General features: G+C 42.8%; 2 protein-coding genes across 6 annotated transcripts in view; one reads left to right on the top strand and one right to left on the bottom strand.

Annotated features, from left to right (window-relative positions):
* The window catches only part of LOC127030720 (uncharacterized), a 549169-nt gene that overhangs the window by 470046 nt on the left and 56993 nt on the right, over nt 1-22130 (bottom strand). The window lies entirely within an intron of this gene.
* PTPRT (protein tyrosine phosphatase receptor type T) overlaps nt 1-22130 on the top strand; it is a 778873-nt gene that overhangs the window by 714704 nt on the left and 42039 nt on the right. For all 5 annotated transcript variants that reach the window (XM_050917254.1, XM_050917256.1, XM_050917255.1 and 2 more), the window contains 2 exons: nt 2158-2345; nt 13423-13510. In XM_050917254.1, coding sequence (XP_050773211.1) covers nt 2158-2345; nt 13423-13510 — 276 coding nt within the window. The remainder of the gene's footprint in view (nt 1-2157; nt 2346-13422; nt 13511-22130) is intronic.

The raw sequence follows: 22130 nt of genomic DNA, 5'->3' as shown, positions 1-22130 counted from the left end.
TTAAGGCTGCCTCTGAAAGAGGGACATCATAATGTTTTCTAATTGGGGCTGATAAAAATGTTGCATTACTTGTAGGCTCCTCAGAGAAGCCAGTTGTGAAATTGGGTTTATATTAAACCTAATAATGGAAAATTAAGCATAGTATGTCTGTCGGAAATGGCCTGTCATAAAAATAGTCTCCTCTCCATTATGGGACATTAATAGGGAATAGGTAAGGAAAGATGCATTGGGAAAACAAAGCCAGCTAGGAGAATTAATAAGCCTTGAAATTCTCTCTGTTCAGAGTTCTCACATTGTAATTAGTAACAGTATTAGAATTACTGTACTAATGCTTAGATGTTACTCTTCCTTAAATTCCCCATTTATTGATGTTATATGTGTTGGTGGTTTTGCTAAAGCCAAATTCATATTTATTTGTGTGTCGCATGCATGTTGCTTTATTGAAGCCTGGATTTTGAAAAATAACTTAACACCAGTGACTTGGAGGAAGAGAGGCCGGTCACCTATAACTCCAGTAGATTTCAGAATGAGTGGAAGGTGGTCAACATCTCTGACAATTGGATAAGTCAAAACTCCGTAGTGTTTTCTGCAAGAGGAGGAGTGTTCATGCTGCTGCTATAGCCAAAATTCAGCTGGAGCAGTTAATAGTCCATCTCCCTAAAATTACCCTCAAGTTTCAGCTGGATTAGTTTGTTCTCTTTGCCTTCCCCCCCCCCCAAAAGACCGTAGTAGCGCTGCTGACAAGAAATAGCTTCTAGTTTCTAGCCCTTTCCAATAGTGAGCAAGTAATCGCTTTGTATACAATCTCCAGTCACTTTGGGTCATTCTGGATAGAAGAAGATATATATTGGATATGTGAATGTGATGATAGTGGTTAGTAACTAATGCAATGAGCATTAAGAGCCCTAGGAGATCCCTAACGAAGTGCCAAGACAAAGATTCACTTGATCAAATGCTTGAATTAAGTTGGCTCATTTGGAAAGAAACCAGAACTAGCAACTAGATGTTGCATCTAAGCAGAGCTTTTGTAGTTAAATAGAAGAATCCTGGTTGGTGATCATGTGTTGCTAGAAGTGCTTTCTGTTCTGTTGTCTATTAGGAGTATTGTGCCATACAGTTAGGGTTCTGCCTGAATATATGAAGCTACAGTCTTCATTCACCTAGTGCTGGAGATGTTTTCTAAATCCATACCTTTGGAAAAGGTACATTTTTTTCTGATACATTTACATTTCTGAAATATAAGTGCAAGGTAGCCATATTTCTGTGCAGTTTTGTTGTTCTTTCAGATGACATTACATTTCTTAAACTGAAATATATACATTAGGCCTAAACTTTATTTCATAAGTGACTGACAATTTTGGGTTTCCAAACTTCTGGGTGCTCAACTTGAGATGCTGAACCCTCAGTCTCTGAAAATCAGTCCTAGCTATGGTTGAGCACTCAAAAATTACTAGTCACTTTTGAAAACTTTGTTCTTTCCTATGTGCAGGACAGTCATGCTTTGTGAACAGAAGTATATCATTCCAGTGGAGTTGCCATGCAGATTTCATGATTGTAACGTGCATTATTTCTTGAGATATGCTGTTTACTTCTGTCACTGTTATGCCTGTTTGGCTATTCACATCTGTTCCAGTCTCCTTCTGATTGCCTCACTGACTGATCAGGGCCTGCGCTTCCATTTAGGCGACCTAGGTGGTCACCTAGGGTGCCAAGATTTGGGGGGGGGCAGCATTGTGCCACCCTCGGCGGCAATTCGGCGGCGGGGGGTCCTTCCGCGCTCTGAGTCTTCGGCGGCAATTCTGCAGCGGGTCCTTCACTCGCTCCGGGACCCGCCGCTAAAGTGCTCCAAAGACCAGGAGTGCGGAAAGACCCCCTCGCCGCAGAATTGCTGCCTACCGGGAGTGCAGAAGGACCCCCACCAAGGGCACCAAAAACCCTGGCGCCGCTCCTGTGACTGATTACACTACAAATATTTGAGCATGCCTTAGTCTTTCTAGATGGTTTGGGCATGTGTGGTTTTGCGCTTGCTTCTCTTCTTTATTTTACCTGCACTGACCTTTGGGGGGGACGCGTGGTGGGGGGGACAAACAGCACAAGAATGAGACCAGAAATAATGGATAGGTAAAAGCTTGTTTTTTCTCCCTGTCTTTAAAACAGAGAGCAGCCACGGGGAGATGACCCAGCCAACTCTGACCATCCAGACCCATCCGTACAGGAGCTGTGAGCCAGTGGAAATGTCCTACCCCAGGGGGCAGTTCCAACCAGCCATCCGAGTGGCCGACTTGCTACAGCACATCACCCAGATGAAACGAGGACAAGGCTACGGATTTAAAGAGGAGTATGAGGTGATAGGAACATTTTGTTCACAGAAGTAAATAGAGAAGTTGCAGCAACTCTCAAGTCAGGATGGAGGCTCAGGAGTAGAGAGTGATTGTTTTAAGAGGCTTTTTTTATTAATTGAAATAACTGTGATCATGTCCCCCTTTTTGCGTTTCTGTGGCTAGGATTATAACCATATTCCTTTACCTTCTGTAGTGGCTCCAAGCCCACGTCTCTCATAGTGACAGTGATTATTGGGGGCTATCTGCTTCGTAGGTCCATGTAACAGGATTCTAGCATTGTAAGAGGAGATGGAGAACATTTACAAGACCATTGGATCCATTCCTTTGTGAGTGTGGATTATAATTTAGAGTCCAAGGCTACCCTTTCCCCAAAAGAGTGGGTATAGCAGAGACTGAACAGGTGAAACAGGGAAAGAATCAGAGCTCCCTTCTCCCATTATCATTGGTGTAGTATAACTACAGTAATGCAAGCAAAGTCTGGATAAGCAAAGTAAGCTTTTTCTTCTGATTTCTACCCCATTGCAGTCGCAAATGCTTTGTAGCAATTGATCAAATTAAAGCACAAATTCACGAGCTGCATGTGGAACAGTAAACTCAAAGCAAGAGATACTTTTAAAGAATTGCTGGCTTTTCCATTGTGCTATAACCTCTGGCTCAGAAGTGAGAGATAAGAAGCTAGTTATTAAAAAGAGGGCAAAAAACCCAACAGGGTGGTGAGAATTAGAGAACATCGGAGAAAAAGATAGAAAGAAAGATAACAAGAGACCAAGGAGGATATGAAAGAGAACTATGCAGCACCTATTTGGAGAGGAGTAGGAATGAGGAAGAGAAGGAACCAGCACAATCAATCAATGAAATTCAGTTCTGGCAAGCTGTAATGGTAATGAGTGAAATAAACTTTGTGGGATGGCCATAAGGTGATATGTTGTAGCTTCTTTAAAATGATTCATAAATAACAGCAGCTGTGAGAAATGTGCAACTTAATGAAAGCAGTTTATTTTTAAATACTGTGAGTAAGAGTGCATTGGGCATGTAGCACTTGTGCTGGCTTATATTGTTATAAAAAGAATATGGGAATTACCTTTCTGTGCAAGCCAAATAGCCCTGTTTTGATCTGACAACATTATAGACACACAAGGCTGAATGTTTCTAGTTACTATAGGATGGCAGAGAGCAGATAGGGCTCAATAACAAGCATCTCCACTATCCTACATGCTAGGTTGACAATTAATCGATGGGCTTTGCTTAATATTGAAACAATGGGGTCTATTCTCTTATAGGTCCAAAGGGGATTTACTCAAGTAACCCCTTGCCCCCATGAACAGTAATCAAGTTTGCATGTCACTGTCCTGCAGATGCTCCAAAGATTTAGGTCTTGATGCTAAAAGAGAAAATAAACAGTCTCTAGAATGCACGTGGCTCTTGGCACTGGGGTTGGTAATTCTCAGAATAACCTATTAGCATAAAAAATATTAATGCAACTCCAGCTCCACTAGATAGGCCTCTCCCCAGAAAGTGCTAGACATGTGTATATATAATGATAACGATATACTGTAGATTTACATAATCTATTTCACTCCAAGAGATACCACTGGGTATTCTGCAGGTTCACAAACCACATGCAAAATCCTGCCCCGGATTAAAGGGGCACCACTGCTCTGAAATCATCTAGATTTGCTTGATCTGTTAGAGAGAAGAATTTGGCTTTCAGTACACAGTATGTAAGGAATGCTTCACTCACTGCCAAAATGCAGCCACAGCCACCACCACCACCACTACAAAGTTAGGGAGGGTGACTGTATCCTATTGAAGCTACTAAGGGTTATTTCAGATTGACAGAATATATTGTCCTAATTTGGAATTTGGCTGAACAGAAGGCTGACAACTTTATTTTGCAAAAAGCACTCCAATATCTTTAATCGCAAATGGGCTAGACCTCTGTTTTATGCCTCTTCCATATATTGTGTTTTTATATATTATATAGTTTAGTACCTATGTCACCTACAAATACATTTCTCCTTTAAAGAGCTAATTTTCTACCTTACTTTGCCATCAGGTCTCATAAATTACAATCTATTTAGTGATGTGATATCAAATAATTTTACTATTATGAAACATCTCTTTGAGCCAGGATCATCCTTCATCTATGGCAGTCTCTTATCTCTGCAAATTTTCTTCCCATGCTACTGCTGGGAAGTTGAATCACAGATTTATTTTAAAGGTACTTCTCTCCCCCATAAGTTTGTAATAATGGCAAAGTTTTAAGTCAAGTGCGCTGCTAAAACGTACATGCCTGTTAGGTGTGCAAAAAGCAGGATCTGTGTGTGCATTTGGTGTTGTGTGAGCACTCGGTTTACACTTTGAATGCAGGGATTTGTCAGCAAACAAGGAGCAGGTGCATTTTTTTTCACATCTGATATACCTATGGCTCAGTGTTTGACCTGACCCTTCACGAGTGCTGTTGTTATTTAATAAATTTATATGAATAAAATGTGACACTAACAACAGGGATTGATAACATTGGTTAGAATGAGGCACAGTGTGGGCCTGGCATGTTTAAATGTCACTCATTCAACCTTCAGTACCCTTTAGTTCTGACTTGCATCACCCCGATCCTAGTCTAAGCTTCCTATGAGCAAAGAGTGCCAGTGTGGAAGGTGAGGAAGACAGATGGCCAAATTCATTTTCATTTGTGGTTGAGGACAGCATTGATACAGCTCCAGAAGTGAATAGCTTATTGCATACCCATGCTGCACTACTGAGGTATTTTATTTATTTTGGATTTTGTGGCTGGTACTTAAGGCATTTCAGGATGGACTTCTCGCTGCCTATTATTGAGTGTAAAGTCTGGCTTTTATCCCATTCATAAAATCATAGAAGATTAGGGTTGGAAGAGACCGTAGGAGGTCATCTAGTCCAACCCCAACTAAATCATCCCAGCCAGGGCTTTGTCAAGCCCGGCCTTAAAATCCTCTAAGGATGGAGATTTCACCACTCTCTAGGTAACCCATTCCAGTGCTTCCTAGTGAAATAGTTTTTCCTAATATCCAACCTAGACTTTCTCCACTGCAACTTGAGACCATTGCTCCATGTTCTGTCATCTGCCACCACTGAGAACAACCTATCTCCATCCTCTTTTGAACCCTCCCCCCTTCAGGTGAATGAAGACTGCTATCAAATCCCCCCTCACTCTTCTCTTCTGCAGACTAAATAAGCCCAGTTCCCTCAGCCTTTCCTGATAAGTCATGTGCCCCAGCCCTCTAAACATTTTCATTGCCCTCTGCTGGACTCTCTCCAATTTGTTCACAGTCTTTCTGTACTTGGGGCCCAAAACTGGACAGAGTACTCCAGATGTGGCCTCACCTGTGCCACGTAGATGAGAATAATCTGCTGGCAGCACGCCTACTAATGCAGTTCAGTATGCCATTAGTCTTCTTAACAACAAGGGCACACTGTTGACTCATATCTGGCTCCTCGTCCACTGTAATCCCCAGGTCCTTTTCTGCAGAACTGCTGCTTAGCCAGTCGGTCCTCAGCAGTGCGTGGGATTCTTCCGTCCTAAGTGCAATTCATCTAGGTCATTCTGGACCCTATCCCTACCCTCCATCTTATCTACCTCTCCACCATCTTAGTGTCATCCATGAATTTGCTGAGGGTGCAATTAATCCCATCATCCAGATCATAGATAAAGATATTGAATAAAACCACCCCAGGACCGACCGCTGGGTCACTCCACTTGATACTGGCTGCCAACTAGACATTGAGCCATTGATCACTACCTGTTGAGCCTGACAATCTAGCCAGCTTTCTATCCACCTTATAGTCCATTCATCCAATCCGCACTACTTTAACTTACTAGCAAGAATACTGTGGGAGACCTTATCAAAAGCTTTGCTAAAGTCAAGGTATATCACGTCCACCACTTTCCCCATATCCACAGAACCAGTTATCTCATCATAGAAGGCAATCAGGTAAATCCATGACTGCTTCTGATCACCTTCCTCTCCTCCAAGTGCTTCAAATGGATTCCTTGAGGACCTGCTCCATTATTTTTCCAGGGACTGAGGTGAGGCTGACTGGTCTGTAGTTCCCCAGATTCTCCTTCTTCCCTTTTTAAAAGATGGGCACTATATTTGCCTTTCTCCAGTTGTCTGAGACCTCCATGAATTTTCAAAGACAATGGTTCTGCAATCACATTAGCCAGCTCCCTCAGCATCCTTGGATGCGTTGCAACCAGCCCCATGAACTTGTGTATGTCCAACTTTTCTAAATAGTCCTGAACCTCTTCTTTCACCACTGAGGGCTGCGCATTTCCTCCCCATACTGTGTTGCCCAGTGCAGCAGTCTGGAAGCTGACCTTGTCTGTGAAAATTGAAGGGAAAAAAAGCATTGAGTACTTCAGCTTTTTCCACATCATCTGTCACTAGGTTGCCTCCCCTATTCAGTAAGGGTCCCACACTTTCCCTGACCTTCTTTTTGTTTCTAACATATCTGTAGAAACTCTTTTTGTTACCCTTCACATACCTTGCTACAGCTCCAATTGTGCTTTGGCCTTCCTGATTAGACCCCTGCATGCTCTAGAAATATTTTTATACTTCTCCCAACTCATCTGTCCAGGTTTCCACTTCTTGTAAGCTTCCTTTTTGTGTTAGAGCTCACTGATGATTTCTCTGTTAAGCCAAGCTGGTCGCCTGCCATATTTGCTATTCTTTGTGCACATCAGGATGGTTTGTTCCTGCTCCCTCAATAAGTCTTCTTTAAAATACAGCCAGCTCTCCTGGACTCCTTTCCCCCTCATATTAGCCTTCCAGGGGATCCTTCCGATCAGTTCCCTGAGGATGTCAAAGTCTGCTTTTCTGAAGTCCAGGGTCCGTATTCTGCTGCTCTCCTTTCTTCCTTGTGTCAGGATCCTGAACTCGACCATTTCATGGTCACTGATGCCCAGGTTTCCATCCCCTACCAATTCTTCCCTGTTTGTGAGCAGCAGGCCAAAAGGAGCACGGCCCCTAGTTGGTTCCTCCAGCACCTGCACCAGAAAGTTGTCCCTGACACTCTCCAAAAATTACCGCCGAAGTGGGACCCGGAGCGGAAGAACTCCCCGCCGCTGAATTACCACCGAAGACCCGGCTGCACTTCGGCGGCAGGTCCCACTTCGGTGGTAATTCGGCAGCGGGGAGTCCTTCCACCCTGGAGCAGAAGGACCCCTTGCTGGCGAAGACCGGGAGCAGAAGAAGCTCCAGGGGCCCGGGCCCCGTGAGAGTTTTCCGGGGCCCCCGGAGCGAGTGAAGGACCCTGCTCTAGGGCCCCCGAAAAACTCTCATGGGGGCCTCAGTGGGGCCCAGGGCCTGGGGCAAATTGCCCCACTTGCCACCCTCTCTGGGAGGCCCTGCCCCGTCTGTCCTTCCTGAACAGTTTATACCCATCCATGACAGTGCTCCAGTCATGTGAGTTACCCCACCAAGTCTCTGTTATTCCAATCACATCATAGATCCTTGACTGTGCCAGGACTTCCAGTTCTCCCTGCTTGTTTCCCAGGCTTCTTGCATTCATGTACAGGCACCTAAGATAACTAGCCGACTGCCCTACTTTCTCAGTATGAATGAGAAGTCCTCCCCTGTTACATCCTTCTTCTTGTGTTTCCTTCTGGTATCCCACTTCCCCACTTACCTCCGGGCTTAGGTCTCCATCCCCCGGCGAACCTAGTTTAAAGTCCTCCTCACTAGGTTAGCAAACCTACCTGCAAAGATGCTCTTCCCTCTCTTCATTAGGTGGATCCCATCTCTTCCTAACAATCCTTCTTCCTGGAACAGCATCCCATGGTTGAAGAATCCAAATCCCTCTTTCTGACACCACCTGTGCAACCACGCATTTACCTCCACAGTTTAATGGTCCCTATCTGAGCCTTTTCCTTCAACAAGGAGGATGGACGAAAATGAGACTTGCGCCTCAAGCTCCTTTATCCTTCTTCCCAGAGCCACGTAGTCTGCAGTGACCCACTCAAGGTCATTCTTGGTGCCCACATGGAGTATCATTGGTGCCCACATGGAGAAGTAAGAAGGGGTAGCTGTCCAAGGGCTTGATCAGTTCGGCAGACATTCCGTCACATCCTGAATTCTAGCTCCATGCAAGCAGCACGTTTCTGGAGTTTCCAGGTCTGGACGGCAGGTGGATGACACTGTCCCCCTTATGAAGGAGTCTCTGACCACCATCACCTGTCTCCTCCTCTTGGGAGTGGTGGTTGTGGAACCCCCATCCCTAGGACAATGCATCCCATGCCTTCTGATCGATGGGGTCTCCTTCTTGCCTCTTCCCTCAGATGACTCTTCCAGACCACTCTCTGCTGTAGTACTTGTGCGGAGGGCCTGAAAATGGTTTCTTACCTCTATCCGCATTGGGGGTACATGGGTTCTCCTCTTTCTTCTTCTGGAGGTCACATGCTGCCAATTTTCTTCTCCGTTCTGCACTGCCCTCTCTGATTCTTTAGTATGCTGTGCCTGCAGTACCAAACACTGACTTCTATCCAGAAAGTCTTCATTTTCTCTGATGCAGCACTGGGTTGATACTTGGGTCTCTAGTCCTTTAACCTTCTCTTCCAATATGAAGACCAGCTTGCACTTCATGCAGACGAAGTCACTTCTGTACTCTGGGAGAAAGACAAACATGGCACATCCTGTGCAGGTCACAACAGCTGATCGCTCACTATCCGTATTGTCTTCCTTCTAAGAGCCTCTTCAGATGTTGTATTTACTGCTCACAGAAAGCTGAAAGGCAAAAACTCTGTGGGAACTCCCCACCACAGGCAAACTTCCAGGCAAGCTCTCTCTGATGGCTTCTCCTCTGTTCACCTCTCACTCGGTTCACTGTCCTTACTTCCAGCTACAAATTCCATGTACATCTGAGGGAATAGAATCCTTTTGTTATCTATAAATTATATAATAAATTATAAATACTCTTTGTCTCTTAACTGGTAGGGGTCTTATTTACATTTTACAAAAACTTCTGTAGGAAAAGAGCATTGAAAATTAAGACCCACATCTTGTGAACACTGAAATTCTACAAACGACCGGAAAGCGCTTAACTAAATAAACAAGTGCAGAATAGTCACTCTTGAGCATAAAATGAGAAAAAAATAAAGAGCTCGCAACACATAAATAAAACATCTGATTTAAATTTGAATAATTGTTTTGATGTTTTTTAATCATGACTTTTATCTACCCTGCTTTTAATGATAAAATTATTTTGATTTTCAACCTAGCAGAATGAAAACTAGTTGCAAGTTTTTTTATATTGCACCGGTAACAGAAATCCTGTCTCATCTCAGCAGTGCAGAAATGCTTGTTATATAAATAAAATTTCTAGGGTAGAATTTCAGATGTGGTCTCCCTTTTGTGGATGCAGTTTAATTTGTGCCTGTTACTTTTGCACTTCTGTGAGGGTTTATGCCTCTGCTTACCATTCAATGTGGCCTAGTGGCCAGAGACTCTCCCACTCCACTGAGTACCAGCCTCCTGCCCTAACCACAGTGTAGGACCTTGGCCCGGCTCAGTGTGGAGGGTCCTGCCGAAACATGTTGAGGCTTGCCTGGACAAGGTACCAGTCCATCATCCCCCTGGGTCGCTTCCTACTGGCTTGAGTGTTGAGGTCTCCCACGAGTCTCTAGGTTCCCTGTGGGCCTCCGGGTCAGTTGCCTCCCCAGGTTCCTCCTGTGGTAGGGCTTCGAGCCAGCCTGGAGAGGCTTTATATCCCAGCCTTCTGCTTGCAGTGGCTGGTCCTCCTCAGGAGCTTCCCAGTCAGGTCATAGAATCATAGAATATCAGGGTTGGAAGGGACTTCAGGAGGTCATCTAGTCCAACCCCCTGCTCAAAGCAGGACCAATCCCCAGATAGATTTTTGTCCCAGATCCCTAAATGGCCCCCTCAAGGATTGAACTCACAACCCTGGGTTTAGCAGGCCAATGCTCAAACGAATGAGTTATCCCTCCCCTGCAGGTCCTTCCACTGTGGCTGCCAGCCCAGACTGAGCTGGGCTTCCTCCTTGTATACTCCCAGAGCACTTGGAGCATGCCCAGTAAGTATGGGGCGGGACTTCCGCCTTCAGTGCTACTGGCCTGACACTGCTGGGGCTGCTGCGGGGTGGTGCTGCCCCATCACAACTTCCATTTCAGCTGTAGATGCAAATATTAACAGCCACACCTCTGCCTGCCTCATTTCTGATCAGAGATACAGAGGTTAGTGGTACAGTTACTCCAATTTGTTCATCTTGCTAATGAAAAAGCATTTGCACAAATGGTACCCTCAGACAGGGAATCTGTGTCTTCCATTCAAACAGAGATTGATATCTTAGTATAGTGTAAAATAACTCCATGTTCAATGAGAAGAACAGTCATCAGCTTCCTCTTGAATCTTCTGAGGTCGTATCGGGCCAGTGGTTTCTTTCAGCAGAAATCCTCCTCAATTTAAATGGGAAGTTTCATGCTCAAATCAATGGCACGATAGGGTTATTTGAACATAAGAACAGCCATGCTGAGTCAGACCAATGGACCGTCTAGCCCAGTATCCTGTCTTCCAACAGTGGCCACTGGTGGTGCATCAGAGGGAATGAACAGAACAGGTAATCATCAAGTGATCTATCCCCTGTCACCCATTCTCACCTTCTGGCAAACAGGCTAGGGACACTTCAGAGCATGGTTTTGCATCTTTGCCCATCTTGGCCATTGATGGACCTATACTCCATGAACTTATCCCATTCTTTTTTGAACCCTGTTATAGTCTTGGCCTTCACAACATCCTCTGACAAAGAGTTCCATAAGTTGACTGTGCATTGTATGAAGAAATACTTCCTTTTGTTTGTTTTAAACCAGCTGCCTATTAATTTCATTTGGTGAGTCCTAATCCTTGTGTGATATGAATGAGTAAATAACATGTCCTAATTTACTTTCTCCACATTCGTCATGATTTTATAGATCTCTATCATATCCCACCCTTAGTCATCTCTTTTCCAAGCTGAAAAGTTAGTCTTATTAATCTCTCCTCATATGGAAGCAGTCCCATACCCTTAATCATTTTTGTTGCCCTTTTCTGTACCTTTTCCAATTCCAATATATCTTTTTTGAGATGGGGCAACCAGAACTGCACACAGTATTCAAGATGTGGGCGTACCATAGATTTATATCAAGGCAATATGATATTTTCTTTCTTATTATCAATCTCTTTCCTAATGATATGGGTTTTATTGGATCTGACTGCATCCCCTTTGGTTGGACAAGATAGCATCACCCTGGTATAAATATGATGAGGTGGGATTTTTTTTTCTTCTCAAAAGTTTATGATTAAATTGCTAATAACTGTTGCCGTGCTCTGGTCAATCTACTGTAACTAGATCCTAATGTAAAAATAAGGCACTTTTTTCCCTTCACTTCGAAGATGAAAATGAGCCTCCCACACCCACTTTGTTATGCTTATTTATTTGCCCAGGAGATTAGCTGCTATTATGTAGCAACTATCTGTAAAAGGAAATAGAAGTGTGATCAAAGCCCTCACCAATTACTATTATCACCTCTTGCTCCTGGGCTTTTGAATTGGGTCTTGCCTTTGCTGTTGTCAACAGCACTCATAGGTGTGCCTGACATTATCTGTCCTGGAACTCTATGAGAGGAAATTCAGGATCTGCCAGGAAGTCGCTCAGATCACGTTTTATTGCAATGTCTCATTTGTAGATCCTAGTTGTTATGTCTCTCTTCCATCAGCACTCAGACAGAATAATAGACCTGGATGGCTTGTGAAGATGCATTTGAGTTTATTTTCAAATTTGGGCTATTGCAAACCACCCGCGCTAGTGAAGGCAAAATAAAGTCTCCAAGGGTTAAATTAAAAGAACCATTATTTCCTAAGAATCCTAAATAATATAGTTTGTAACACTGCTATTATTCTCTTGGAACTCTGCATTTGCTTACAAGTCATGCTTGGGGATAGCAAAGTGACAGAAAATCTCAGGGGAAGGTATGTAGGCATGTCCGTTTACATTCCCAACACTGAGCAAAGCCAGGATGGGGCTACAGCTGAGAATTCACGTTTGTGGTTTTCTGTCTCAACTGTGAGAAGCTCTGCAAGTGGCACTAAGAGAAGGTTAGTGCCAGCTGTGTCCCAAAAGGGAATGCTGCTCCTGCTTCTCTGAACTGCCCATGCTGAAGTTTCCCTGGCCATGTCTTGAGTGATCATCCCAATTTACAGAGACTTCGAGCCACGAGGGGAAGGTCTGCCTACCTGGCCATGTCCCAGGAGATGTGCCTTTTTCCTGGCTATTTCCATAAGAATCGTCATTTTGGAAAATGGTCCATATGATCATATCCGAAGGGACTCATGTGACCAAGTCGGGGGTGGTTCAAATGTGAGGAGTGGAATGTGGGACCTCCCCCTCCAAGAAACAAATCCCAGGTTTATAACTGTGGCCATGTCCTTTAGCTGTGTGTCTGGGTGTACATTTTATGCAGCATTTGATTCTCAATCCCTATGTAGTACAAAGACAGTGGCTATAATATCCTTCTGTGTGGGCCAGGTGGCAAAGCCTTGTAGGACTTCCTTTAAGAAAACTAGCAGAAGGTTCGTATTGTGTAGTTACTGAAGACTGGCATCCCACTGTTATTAATCCCAGAAATAGGAGAAACCACCTTATGTACTTTCCATTTAAATATCCTACAAGACTGAGTTCTGCATTTCAGCCATCTGGTCTTTCTCAGGGGCATATGTGTGTGAAACCCGCACAGACCCTGCGCTGCAGGGGGAACGTCGCTGACTCTATAAATATGCCGCCAGAAGCAAATGCATTTCCCCATTCCCTTTAGGTTCATACTTGCACAAGGAAATGATTCTTAGCCAGCATAAGCCAAAGGGTGCTAATGGTCTCTGCAGAGCTGGTCCTTTTGCATAATCTGACATGCCTTTTCCTCCTGGAGAACAGCTGGTTGGTTGGTTGAGTACTGAATTATGCATCACCTTTATTTTTGCCCAGCTTTGTCTTGTTAAACCACCTGAAGGCATTGGCCACTCTTTTTATAAACCCTCTTCCACTGTTTATTTTTCAGGCGCTACCCGAGGGGCAGACGGCATCTTGGGATACGGCCAAGGAAGATGAAAACCGCAATAAGAATAGATATGGAAACATCATCTCCTGTAGGTGCAAATTCAAATTAAATTGGGCTTACTGTATGTGTTTGTCAGGATCTGGACAAATGTTCGAGAGCCTAAATAAAGAAAAATGGCTCAAAATGCCCAGCCTTTGAACAGTTCGATTAGTTAGTTGCAGGCTAAGGTTCTTGTTATGATTTCTCTCCCCTCCCCCTCTACCCCCCACTGTGTGTTTCAGATTTTGTACTAAACGGCAAAATCCTGCTGTCAGATTTTCACAGTGGACTGTGATGCCAATAGTCTGTTCTATCTCTACATACACAGAGCTTTCAATACCACAAATGGGAGTTCAAGGGGCAACTAGGAATATCAGAGCAGAGATGTGCATCAGAGAACAGAATTTTTACCTTAGACTAGAAGTTGATAGACTCTAGTCTGTAGATCACTCACTGGTGGTCTCCAGAGAGCTGATTGCTTATATGGAGTAAGCTCTGTTCCTGTTTCCTCCTAAATCACATTGACAGCTAAAATAACATTAAACACTTCCCAATCCTACCTGCTCAAGTAAGCAATTGGTGTAGTTGCTACAGGGATGTTATGAGATAGTAAATGAGATGGGAGATGTGTGAGACCCTCTCTCTCTATCGAGATATGTTCAGCAGCATGGAAGCTATTTTAGAACCCATGTATTAGATCATTGATATAAGAAATTGACCCAGGAACACAAATGGACACTTTTTGAGAGTTCCATTGAAGTCAGGTGAGTCATGCTAGTGCAAATGGGGGGGAAATTAGACACCATGCATTTATACATTTTATGTTGACTAGGGACAAAATACCTTTTTGCAAACATAAAGAATGGTCTTATGGCTAAGCCACTTGAGTCTGACCCATCAGATTTAGAATTCGTTCTTGGATCTGGCCCAGCTTTCTGGGTGACCTGGGAGAAGTCACCATCTGTCTGTATGTCTTAGAGCCCCATTCATAAAATGGGGCTAATAATGCTGCTTATTTCACATCTTTTCTCTGTTTTGACCGTTTAGATTGAGTTCCTACTCTGGAGAATTTACAGTGTTTTACTGTGTGTTCATAGGGTGCCTAGCACAATGCGATGTATAAAATAATAATAATTAGTCAGGATGGGCAAACTGTGCTGGATAAAATAAGATCTTCCTCTGCCTAGACACTTGGTCAATACCCCAACCAAATCTTTTAATTTTATTTAGTTTGAACAAGTTTGACACATTTTGGTTGGTTGGGATTTTTTGCTTTTGTTTTTTTGTTTGGTTTGTCTGTGTTCCAGCTGGACATGGGTTTAACCGGCATAATCTGATGCAGCAACAGAATTAAACAATGGGTCTGAGCCAAAACCCTGGATCTTGATAGTTTCCATCTGCCTGCAGGGAAGATCTAGATTTGGATCCTAAGTTTATGGCTCAGTCTCATGTCTAAACAGAATGAAATCACTAAAACAAATAGAAAAAATGAAAAAAGAAACTGAACTAATTCTGTAGCATTAGGAGCCTGCCTAATCATGAACTGAGATCCACTAATACATTTTGAATATAATTTATTTTCCAGCTTCCATATCTGTGGTGCTAATGATATAAAAACAACAACTCAAGCAACAGGCTATTGGGCATGGTGTAAAATGGTTAGAAACCTTTTGATCTAGAGGAATAATGATGGGATTGAATGTAAATCAGGAATTCCTTAATTTTAATCCCAATTTTGCAACTGATTTACTCTGTGGCATTGGGCAGGTCACTTAACTTCTTTGCTTCTGTTTCTCCATCTGTGAAATGGAGATGGTAGTACTGGAGTGAATGCTTGTCCAGTGTTTTTGAAGAAGAAAGTATCCTGTATTTATAAGTGGTGTATGTAATGAGGAAAATATGTGAGATAATTTTTTCAGGTAGTTTTGAGTAAGCAGAGGACATGACTGAAGATGGAGGACAGAAGCAACTAAGCTATAGTTACTGTTCAATTTAGGACTTGAGAGATCACCAACAAGTACAGCACATAGGAAAAATACACATAGTGAAATCAAACAAGGTGAATGGGAAATGACACAGTGGGGAACTGTCCATAATGTTGCATGCTTGAAGTTAATTACTTGAGATTGTTAAATAGACTCAAATGGAATTATTTAATCAAAGATTAACTATCTGAGATTAGTAGGGCACTATACAGAAATAATAGATACATTCCGACCCTTGATATAAGGTAAAAACCTAGCCTCTGTGTCTCTCTCCTCTGTAAGTGATGAGATTCAAGCAATTAGCACTTGCCCATCTGACTTTCAAATCCCTTGTCTTTTATAGAACATGAGTCAGAGAAACTCTTTTTGTAAAGGAAAATTGCTTTCCTGCGATTAATTCCACTATGTGTCTTGTTCTGTTTTACCTGATTATTTATGGAATTTCTTTTACAGAATTTTTAGGTTACGTGATCAATAAACTAAAGGGAATTTTAATCTGATCATTATTACTGACAGCTGTTACAACCGGCAGTTTTACTGAGTTAAAAACATCTTTCAATGGGTCATTGTTTCATCCATTACAGAACCCATCTGTAATAACAATTATTCCTTATCAGTCACACAGGCCATTACAGAAAACATCTGCCATAACATGAATCCCTTATCAGTCACACTGTTTTGTTTATAACTGACTTCTATAGACTTTATTATCAGTTTAATGAGTCTTTTCCCTGACATGTATAATCCCACAGATTTGGAGGCACCAACCATAATGAAGTAAAGCCCAATACTTGATCACATGAAGTTCGTGAATCCAGGTCACTTACAGGTCAAGAACCAACACTCTGGCCTTAGAATTCAAACACGCTTTTTTCTAATATCATAAAGAGTCTAGCAGAATAGTCAATATGTGAAGGAGTTTAATCTACAATAATAAAATGGATTTAAGGGGTTAATATTTATTAACAGGTACTAACAACTAGGATGAATTGTTGTCTGACAAAGTGTTGTGCTGCCTTTTGGCTATAAATATAAATACAGTAGGAATCAAGAGGGAGGAGGTGATGTTCTTGAATATGGAAATGCAAAATGTAATAAGCTAAGGAAGAGGTGTTTGCAGGGTCTAAAACATTGTAATATAAGTTCAGGTGCAGAGGCAGAGAGGGTGAAAAGGCATGGATAAGAAAAGTGGAGGTAGAGAAGGAGAGGAAGGATGCACATGAGCTTAAGATAAATAACAAGATTGAGTTTTTTCCCCTCAAATACGTATTGAATCAAGAGTCCAGAGGAGGAGACAATAGACCTTCTAAGAGACAGGAAGGAGAGTTTAGTAACAGAAGAGATATGAACAGATAAATGGAATGAAATTCTTTGTCTCACAATTTCTGAGGTGTCTCAGGATGGATGCCATTAAAGGGAAAGAGAGTGTCCAGGGAAGAAAGGAGATATCTGACGAACCTATGGGCCGTTCCAACATCCATTGAAATCAATGGAAGTCTTTGCAGTGACTTGAAGGACTGACCTTATACAAATCCCTCTTGTGCAAAAATGCCTGGAGAGGAGCAAAAAGAGAAACAAAAATTTTGACTCCAGTGGAATCTACATAATTTCCCTGCTGGGACACAGGACCAGGAGAGTATGCACTAGCCAGGAGGCCAGACCAGAAATCAAGCAGAATTCAGGTATCAAAAGGAATCTTTTCTCCCAGACTCAGGGGTCCTGGGCAACAGTGTAGCATCCCCTTCCTTACTCTTCTTGAGCCCAAACCAGGAGCCATGGTGCTATTAGCTGGACTGTGTGATCCCTCTGAGTGTGACTCTAAAAGCACATAGCAGGAGTTAATGATGCTTCCAACAGTTTACAGAATCATAGAATATCAAGATTAGAAGGGACCTCAGGAGGTCATCTAGTCCAACCCCCTGCTCAAATCAGGACCAATCCCCAACTAAATTATCCCACCAGGGCTTTGTCAAGCCTGACCTTAAAAACCTCTAAGGAAGGAGATTCCACCACCTCATTCCAGTGCTTGACCACCCTCCTAGTGAAAAAGATTTTCCTAATATCCAACCTAAACCTCCCCCACTGCAACTTGAGATCATTACTCCTTGTTCTGTCATCTGCTACCACTGAGAACAGTCTAGATCCATCCTCTTTGGAACCCCCTTTCATGTAGTTGAAAGCAGCTATCAAATCCCACCTCACTCTTCTCTTCTGCAGACTAAACAATCCCAGTTCCCTCAGCCTCTCCCCATAAATCATGTGCTCCAGCCCCCTAATCATTTTTGTTGCCCTCCACTGGACTGTCTCCGATTTTTCCATATCCTTCTTGTAGTGTGGGGCCCAAAACTGGACACAATACTCCCAAGGAGGCCTCACCAGTGTTGAATAGAGGAGAATGATCACATCCCTCAATCTGCTGACAATACCCCTACTTATACAGCCAAAATGCCGTTAGCTTTCTTGACAACAAGGGCACACTGTTGACTCATATCCAGCTTCTCGTCCACTGTAACGCCTAGGTCCTTTTCTGAAGAACGGCTGCTTAGCCAGTCGGTCCCTAGTCTGTAGCTGTCCATGGGATTCTTCACTTGTCCTTGTTGAACCTTATCAGATTTCTTTTGGCCCAGTCCTCTAATTTGTCTAGGTCTCTTTGTATCCTATCCCTACCCTCCAGCGAATCTACCACTCCTCCCAGTTTAGTGTCATCTGCAAATGTGCTGAGGGTGCAGTTCCAACTCCAGTATCTGCTGGGACTTTATTCTCCAGCCACATAAAATGAATAGCTCTCATTGATGTCAATGGGAGTTACCCATATGCTGGTTTGGGAGAACCAGGCCCCTGGGAGAGAAGAAAAAGGATTTTCACCACATAGTGTTGCTTCTCTGTTGGTTCTGTCAGCCTGACTGATGATTAATTTCATTGGGAATTATGCCTTAGTGAAGACAAGAGGTCAAGGCTCAGAGAAATGACAGCAGACCTGGAAGTAGAACTCAGGAGTCCTGACTCCCTAAAGGCCAATCATGAGAAGGAGATGTGTCCTCATTGAGTACATGCTACAAAATTCTGAGCAAACAAGGTATCTTGGGAAATGGTGAATGAAACCACTGCACCTTTAACAAACCGCATAACTGTGGTTCAAATGCAATTGCTGGCAAAAGCCAGAGTCTGCACTGATTAGTTTTACAATTTTACTTATTAAAAGGCTACAGATGCCAATTAAGATGCTTTGCTAAATATTTATATTACTGTTTCACTGCTCCAGGAACAGGAACCACAAGTCCCCATGGGAAGGGCATTGAAGGGCTTTCTGATTTTGCTGTAATTTCTGTAAGTGCCTCTGTTGTAACCTCTCACAGTATCACCACTCCGTGAATCACAGCACAGCTTATCCTTACACCCCTTTGGGTAATGATACAGTGTGAGGACTATCTTTCCCGGCTCACTCCTCCTCCTCAGCACTGTGTTAAAACAGGGCACTGACCTTTCTGTACAGATACCAGTAGGTTTTTCTCCCCATCCCAACTCTTGCAGTTGCAAACAGCCCAAACTGCATTGGAAGAGTCAAGTTCCACTGCACATGGGGAAAGGATACAGAGACTCAGCACAGTGGGTCCTGGTTCCCTTGAGTGTTATGAAGCTCTGCTTTGTGGGGCTCCCTGCAACCCAGTACACAGAGGTGTTTTGGGGGAGCCAGGGGAGTTGATTAGAGTTGGGGTCATGTCTTCATAACCACACAGATCCTTCAGCTTTCTTGCTGCAGCAGTGGAATGTGTCTTCTGTGCGGGAATTACTTCAGGCTTGAGGTTTCCTCAATGCTGGGGGAGATATCCTAGCAGAACTCAGTACAGTGCCAAGATACATGGGCTGTGTGTCTGGGTTTAGGATTTAGCCTTTAATGTAAAGATCTGAAAAAGCAAGCAAAGACTGGGGAAATAAATGAAGAGTCCTCTTTGTAGACAGGGACCAGAGAGGACGCAGGAATCTGTTTGCCTGTATATGGACAAATAAAAATGTGCCTAGGGTGATACAATTTAGAATAATTTTGAGGCCTGGGTTTTTAGTCCTCTAAAATGTTTGGGGGTGTGTGGTGTTGAGGTTTTGGTTTATCCCATTATATAGATAAGATAACATGGCAACTGTTGTTGGACTTTTGGTCCAGATTTTCACTGCATCTCCCCCCTAGCCATTCAAAGTCAGGGATGCTGAGATCTGAGACCATCTCTGGGTGATGGGATCGGGGGGAAGAGGGAATGCAGAAGTAAATTGCAACTTGGATCTGTGAGGCAAAAACCCTAACTTGTTTCAAGACTGAGTTTGATAAATTTATGGAGGGGATGGTCTGATAAGACTGCCTACAATGGCATGTAGCCGATCTGCCACTGCTAGCAGCAAATATCTCCAGTGGTTGGTGATAGGATATGACATGGGGAGGGCCTTGAATTACTGCAGCAAATTCTTTCCCATGTTTCTGGCTGGTGGCTTTTGCCCACATGCTCAGGGTCAACTGATTGCGGTATTTGGGGCTGTGAAGGAATTTCCCCCGGGTCAGATCAGCAGAGAGACTGGGATTTTTTTGCCTTCCTCTGCATCATGGGTCACTTGCAGGTTTAAACTAGTGTACAGGTGGATTTTCTGTAACTTTTTAAATCTTTGAATAATGATCTGAGGACTTCAGTAACTTAGCAGAGATTAAGAGTCTATTACAGGAGTGGGAGGGTGAGGTTCTGTGGCCTGTATGTGCAGGAGGTCAGACTAGATGATCATGATGGTGCTTTCTGGCTTTAAAATCTGATAGTCTAAGACAGCACAACAAGTCTTTCCCTCTTCTTTTTCCCTGGGCTGAACGCTGTCCCCAGCATGGAGTGGGACACCTGCTGTCAAAGGGAAATGCTGTTTCTAGTACCCCAGGAGTAATCACAGCTGAGTCAGCCAGAATTCTCCCAGGGTTCCTGCTGCAGTGCAGTCCCTCAAGCCTCCAAAACAGACCAGGACTTGAAAGCCATGATTTGGGCCATAGAAATAGAAAATACAGAACAGAAGGCAAAGAGAATCCTACAGGGAAACTTAAAAAAAAAAGATGTTTTGAAATGTCCTTTGGGACAGAGAAGATTGTGAGGGAACATCATTGAAGTATATAAAATTATGGAAAGTGCAGAAAGGACAGCTTTTGCAACGGCATTTGAGCTACTGTCAAAGAGCACAAATGAAACAAATAATTCAGTCAGAATTTTCTTACATGGAGAAAAACATAGAACTGAGTCAGTACCATGGACAGCAACACAGACAGCTCATAAAAATAAAAACTATATGTCAGGGATGGGTACAGAATAAAAACCCTTCGAAGTCCAAGGAGAAGGAGTGAGCTTAGTTTATGTTCCAGACTTCCTCATTTCCTGTTCCTGGCTACCGTCTTCACCTCACTGAAAATGTTGCCTCATGCCTCTGCATAGCTTCCATTTCATGGAATAACTCTAGTGTCAAAATGAGATGTAGAAATAATCACTGACATTCACAATTATTCAAAAATGGGAATTTTGACACAAGTTTGAAATGATGAATTTGGTGTGCTAGAATGGAATTATTTTCAGTGAAATTCTTGTCACTTCGGAGGTGGTATTAAAACTGGTTTACAGACAAATCTTTGTAATTTTTTCTAGTTGTTAATTCACAAGGGTAGAAGATGATATGGCAAAATAAAATGATAAAAAATGTCATTACAATGGTTCTGAAGTTTCTCACAGCCTTGGATTTTGTAGGCATGAGCTTGCTCTTAAGCAGATGCTCCCACTCAGGCTAAAATGTGTGGTGATTTTGTGATGTGAACTGAATTCACCCACACTCTTTAACTTCCAATTTGAATTTGAGCTTAGCTTGACAGATTAGAGGCTTCTGAGATATTGTGGTCCAGCAATGGAAAGGTCTAAGAATCAGGAGACCCAGGTTCTAATCTCATCTCTAGTACAGACCTGTTATGTGACCTTGGGCAGGTTACCTCATCTCTGTGTGTCTCAGTTTTCCCATTTAAAAAAAAAAGATATTTACCTTCCTTTGTAACGTATTTTAAAATCTATAGATGCTTTATGAGAGAACTAGTGTTACTATTTGTTGTTATAAGTGCATCAGTACACTGTGTACCTTCTCCCATAAGGTACATTCCTAACAGCTTTGCAAAGCATTGGGAAAATCTGATTTAAAAGATAAGTTATTTCATGAACTTTTAATTAGCCAGTTCCCCTAAAAATACGAACTAGATTAAAGGCCCCAGTCCCTCCTGAAAGGTAAGACATCATCAATATTTGCTCCGTTTACTGTATATACAGAGGCTGTCTGTCACACCATTCACCCTATGAGCAAAATATTTCTCCCATGAGAAATAAAATCTCATTTCTATAAAAAGTGCGATGAGATATTATGACTCCGATCCCACAGAAGAAAAACTGAGCTCCCAGTATATTTCAGTTGGTCCAAAAACAGAATTGGACCTCAGCCTAAATGCCTCCTCTGTTTTTAAGTTTTCCTTATTTCATTTCAAATGATTGTTTCTTCATAGCTTAGTTTATGTTACAGATAAAGCAGCATTTTTTTCCTCTTTTTTTTAAAGATTATTCTCTGTGAGAACAAAGGTGTTGCCTTCCTCGGTCCTTCTCCAGGTATAAATGTCTACAAGTGATAGTCTTCTCCTGC

The sequence above is a fragment of the Gopherus flavomarginatus genome, chromosome 11, assembly GCF_025201925.1.
Source record: "Gopherus flavomarginatus isolate rGopFla2 chromosome 11, rGopFla2.mat.asm, whole genome shotgun sequence".
NCBI classification, from domain to species: Eukaryota; Metazoa; Chordata; order Testudines; family Testudinidae; genus Gopherus; species Gopherus flavomarginatus.
The sequence above is the reverse complement of the archived record's forward strand: the minus strand, read 5'-3'. Positions and strand labels throughout refer to the sequence as shown.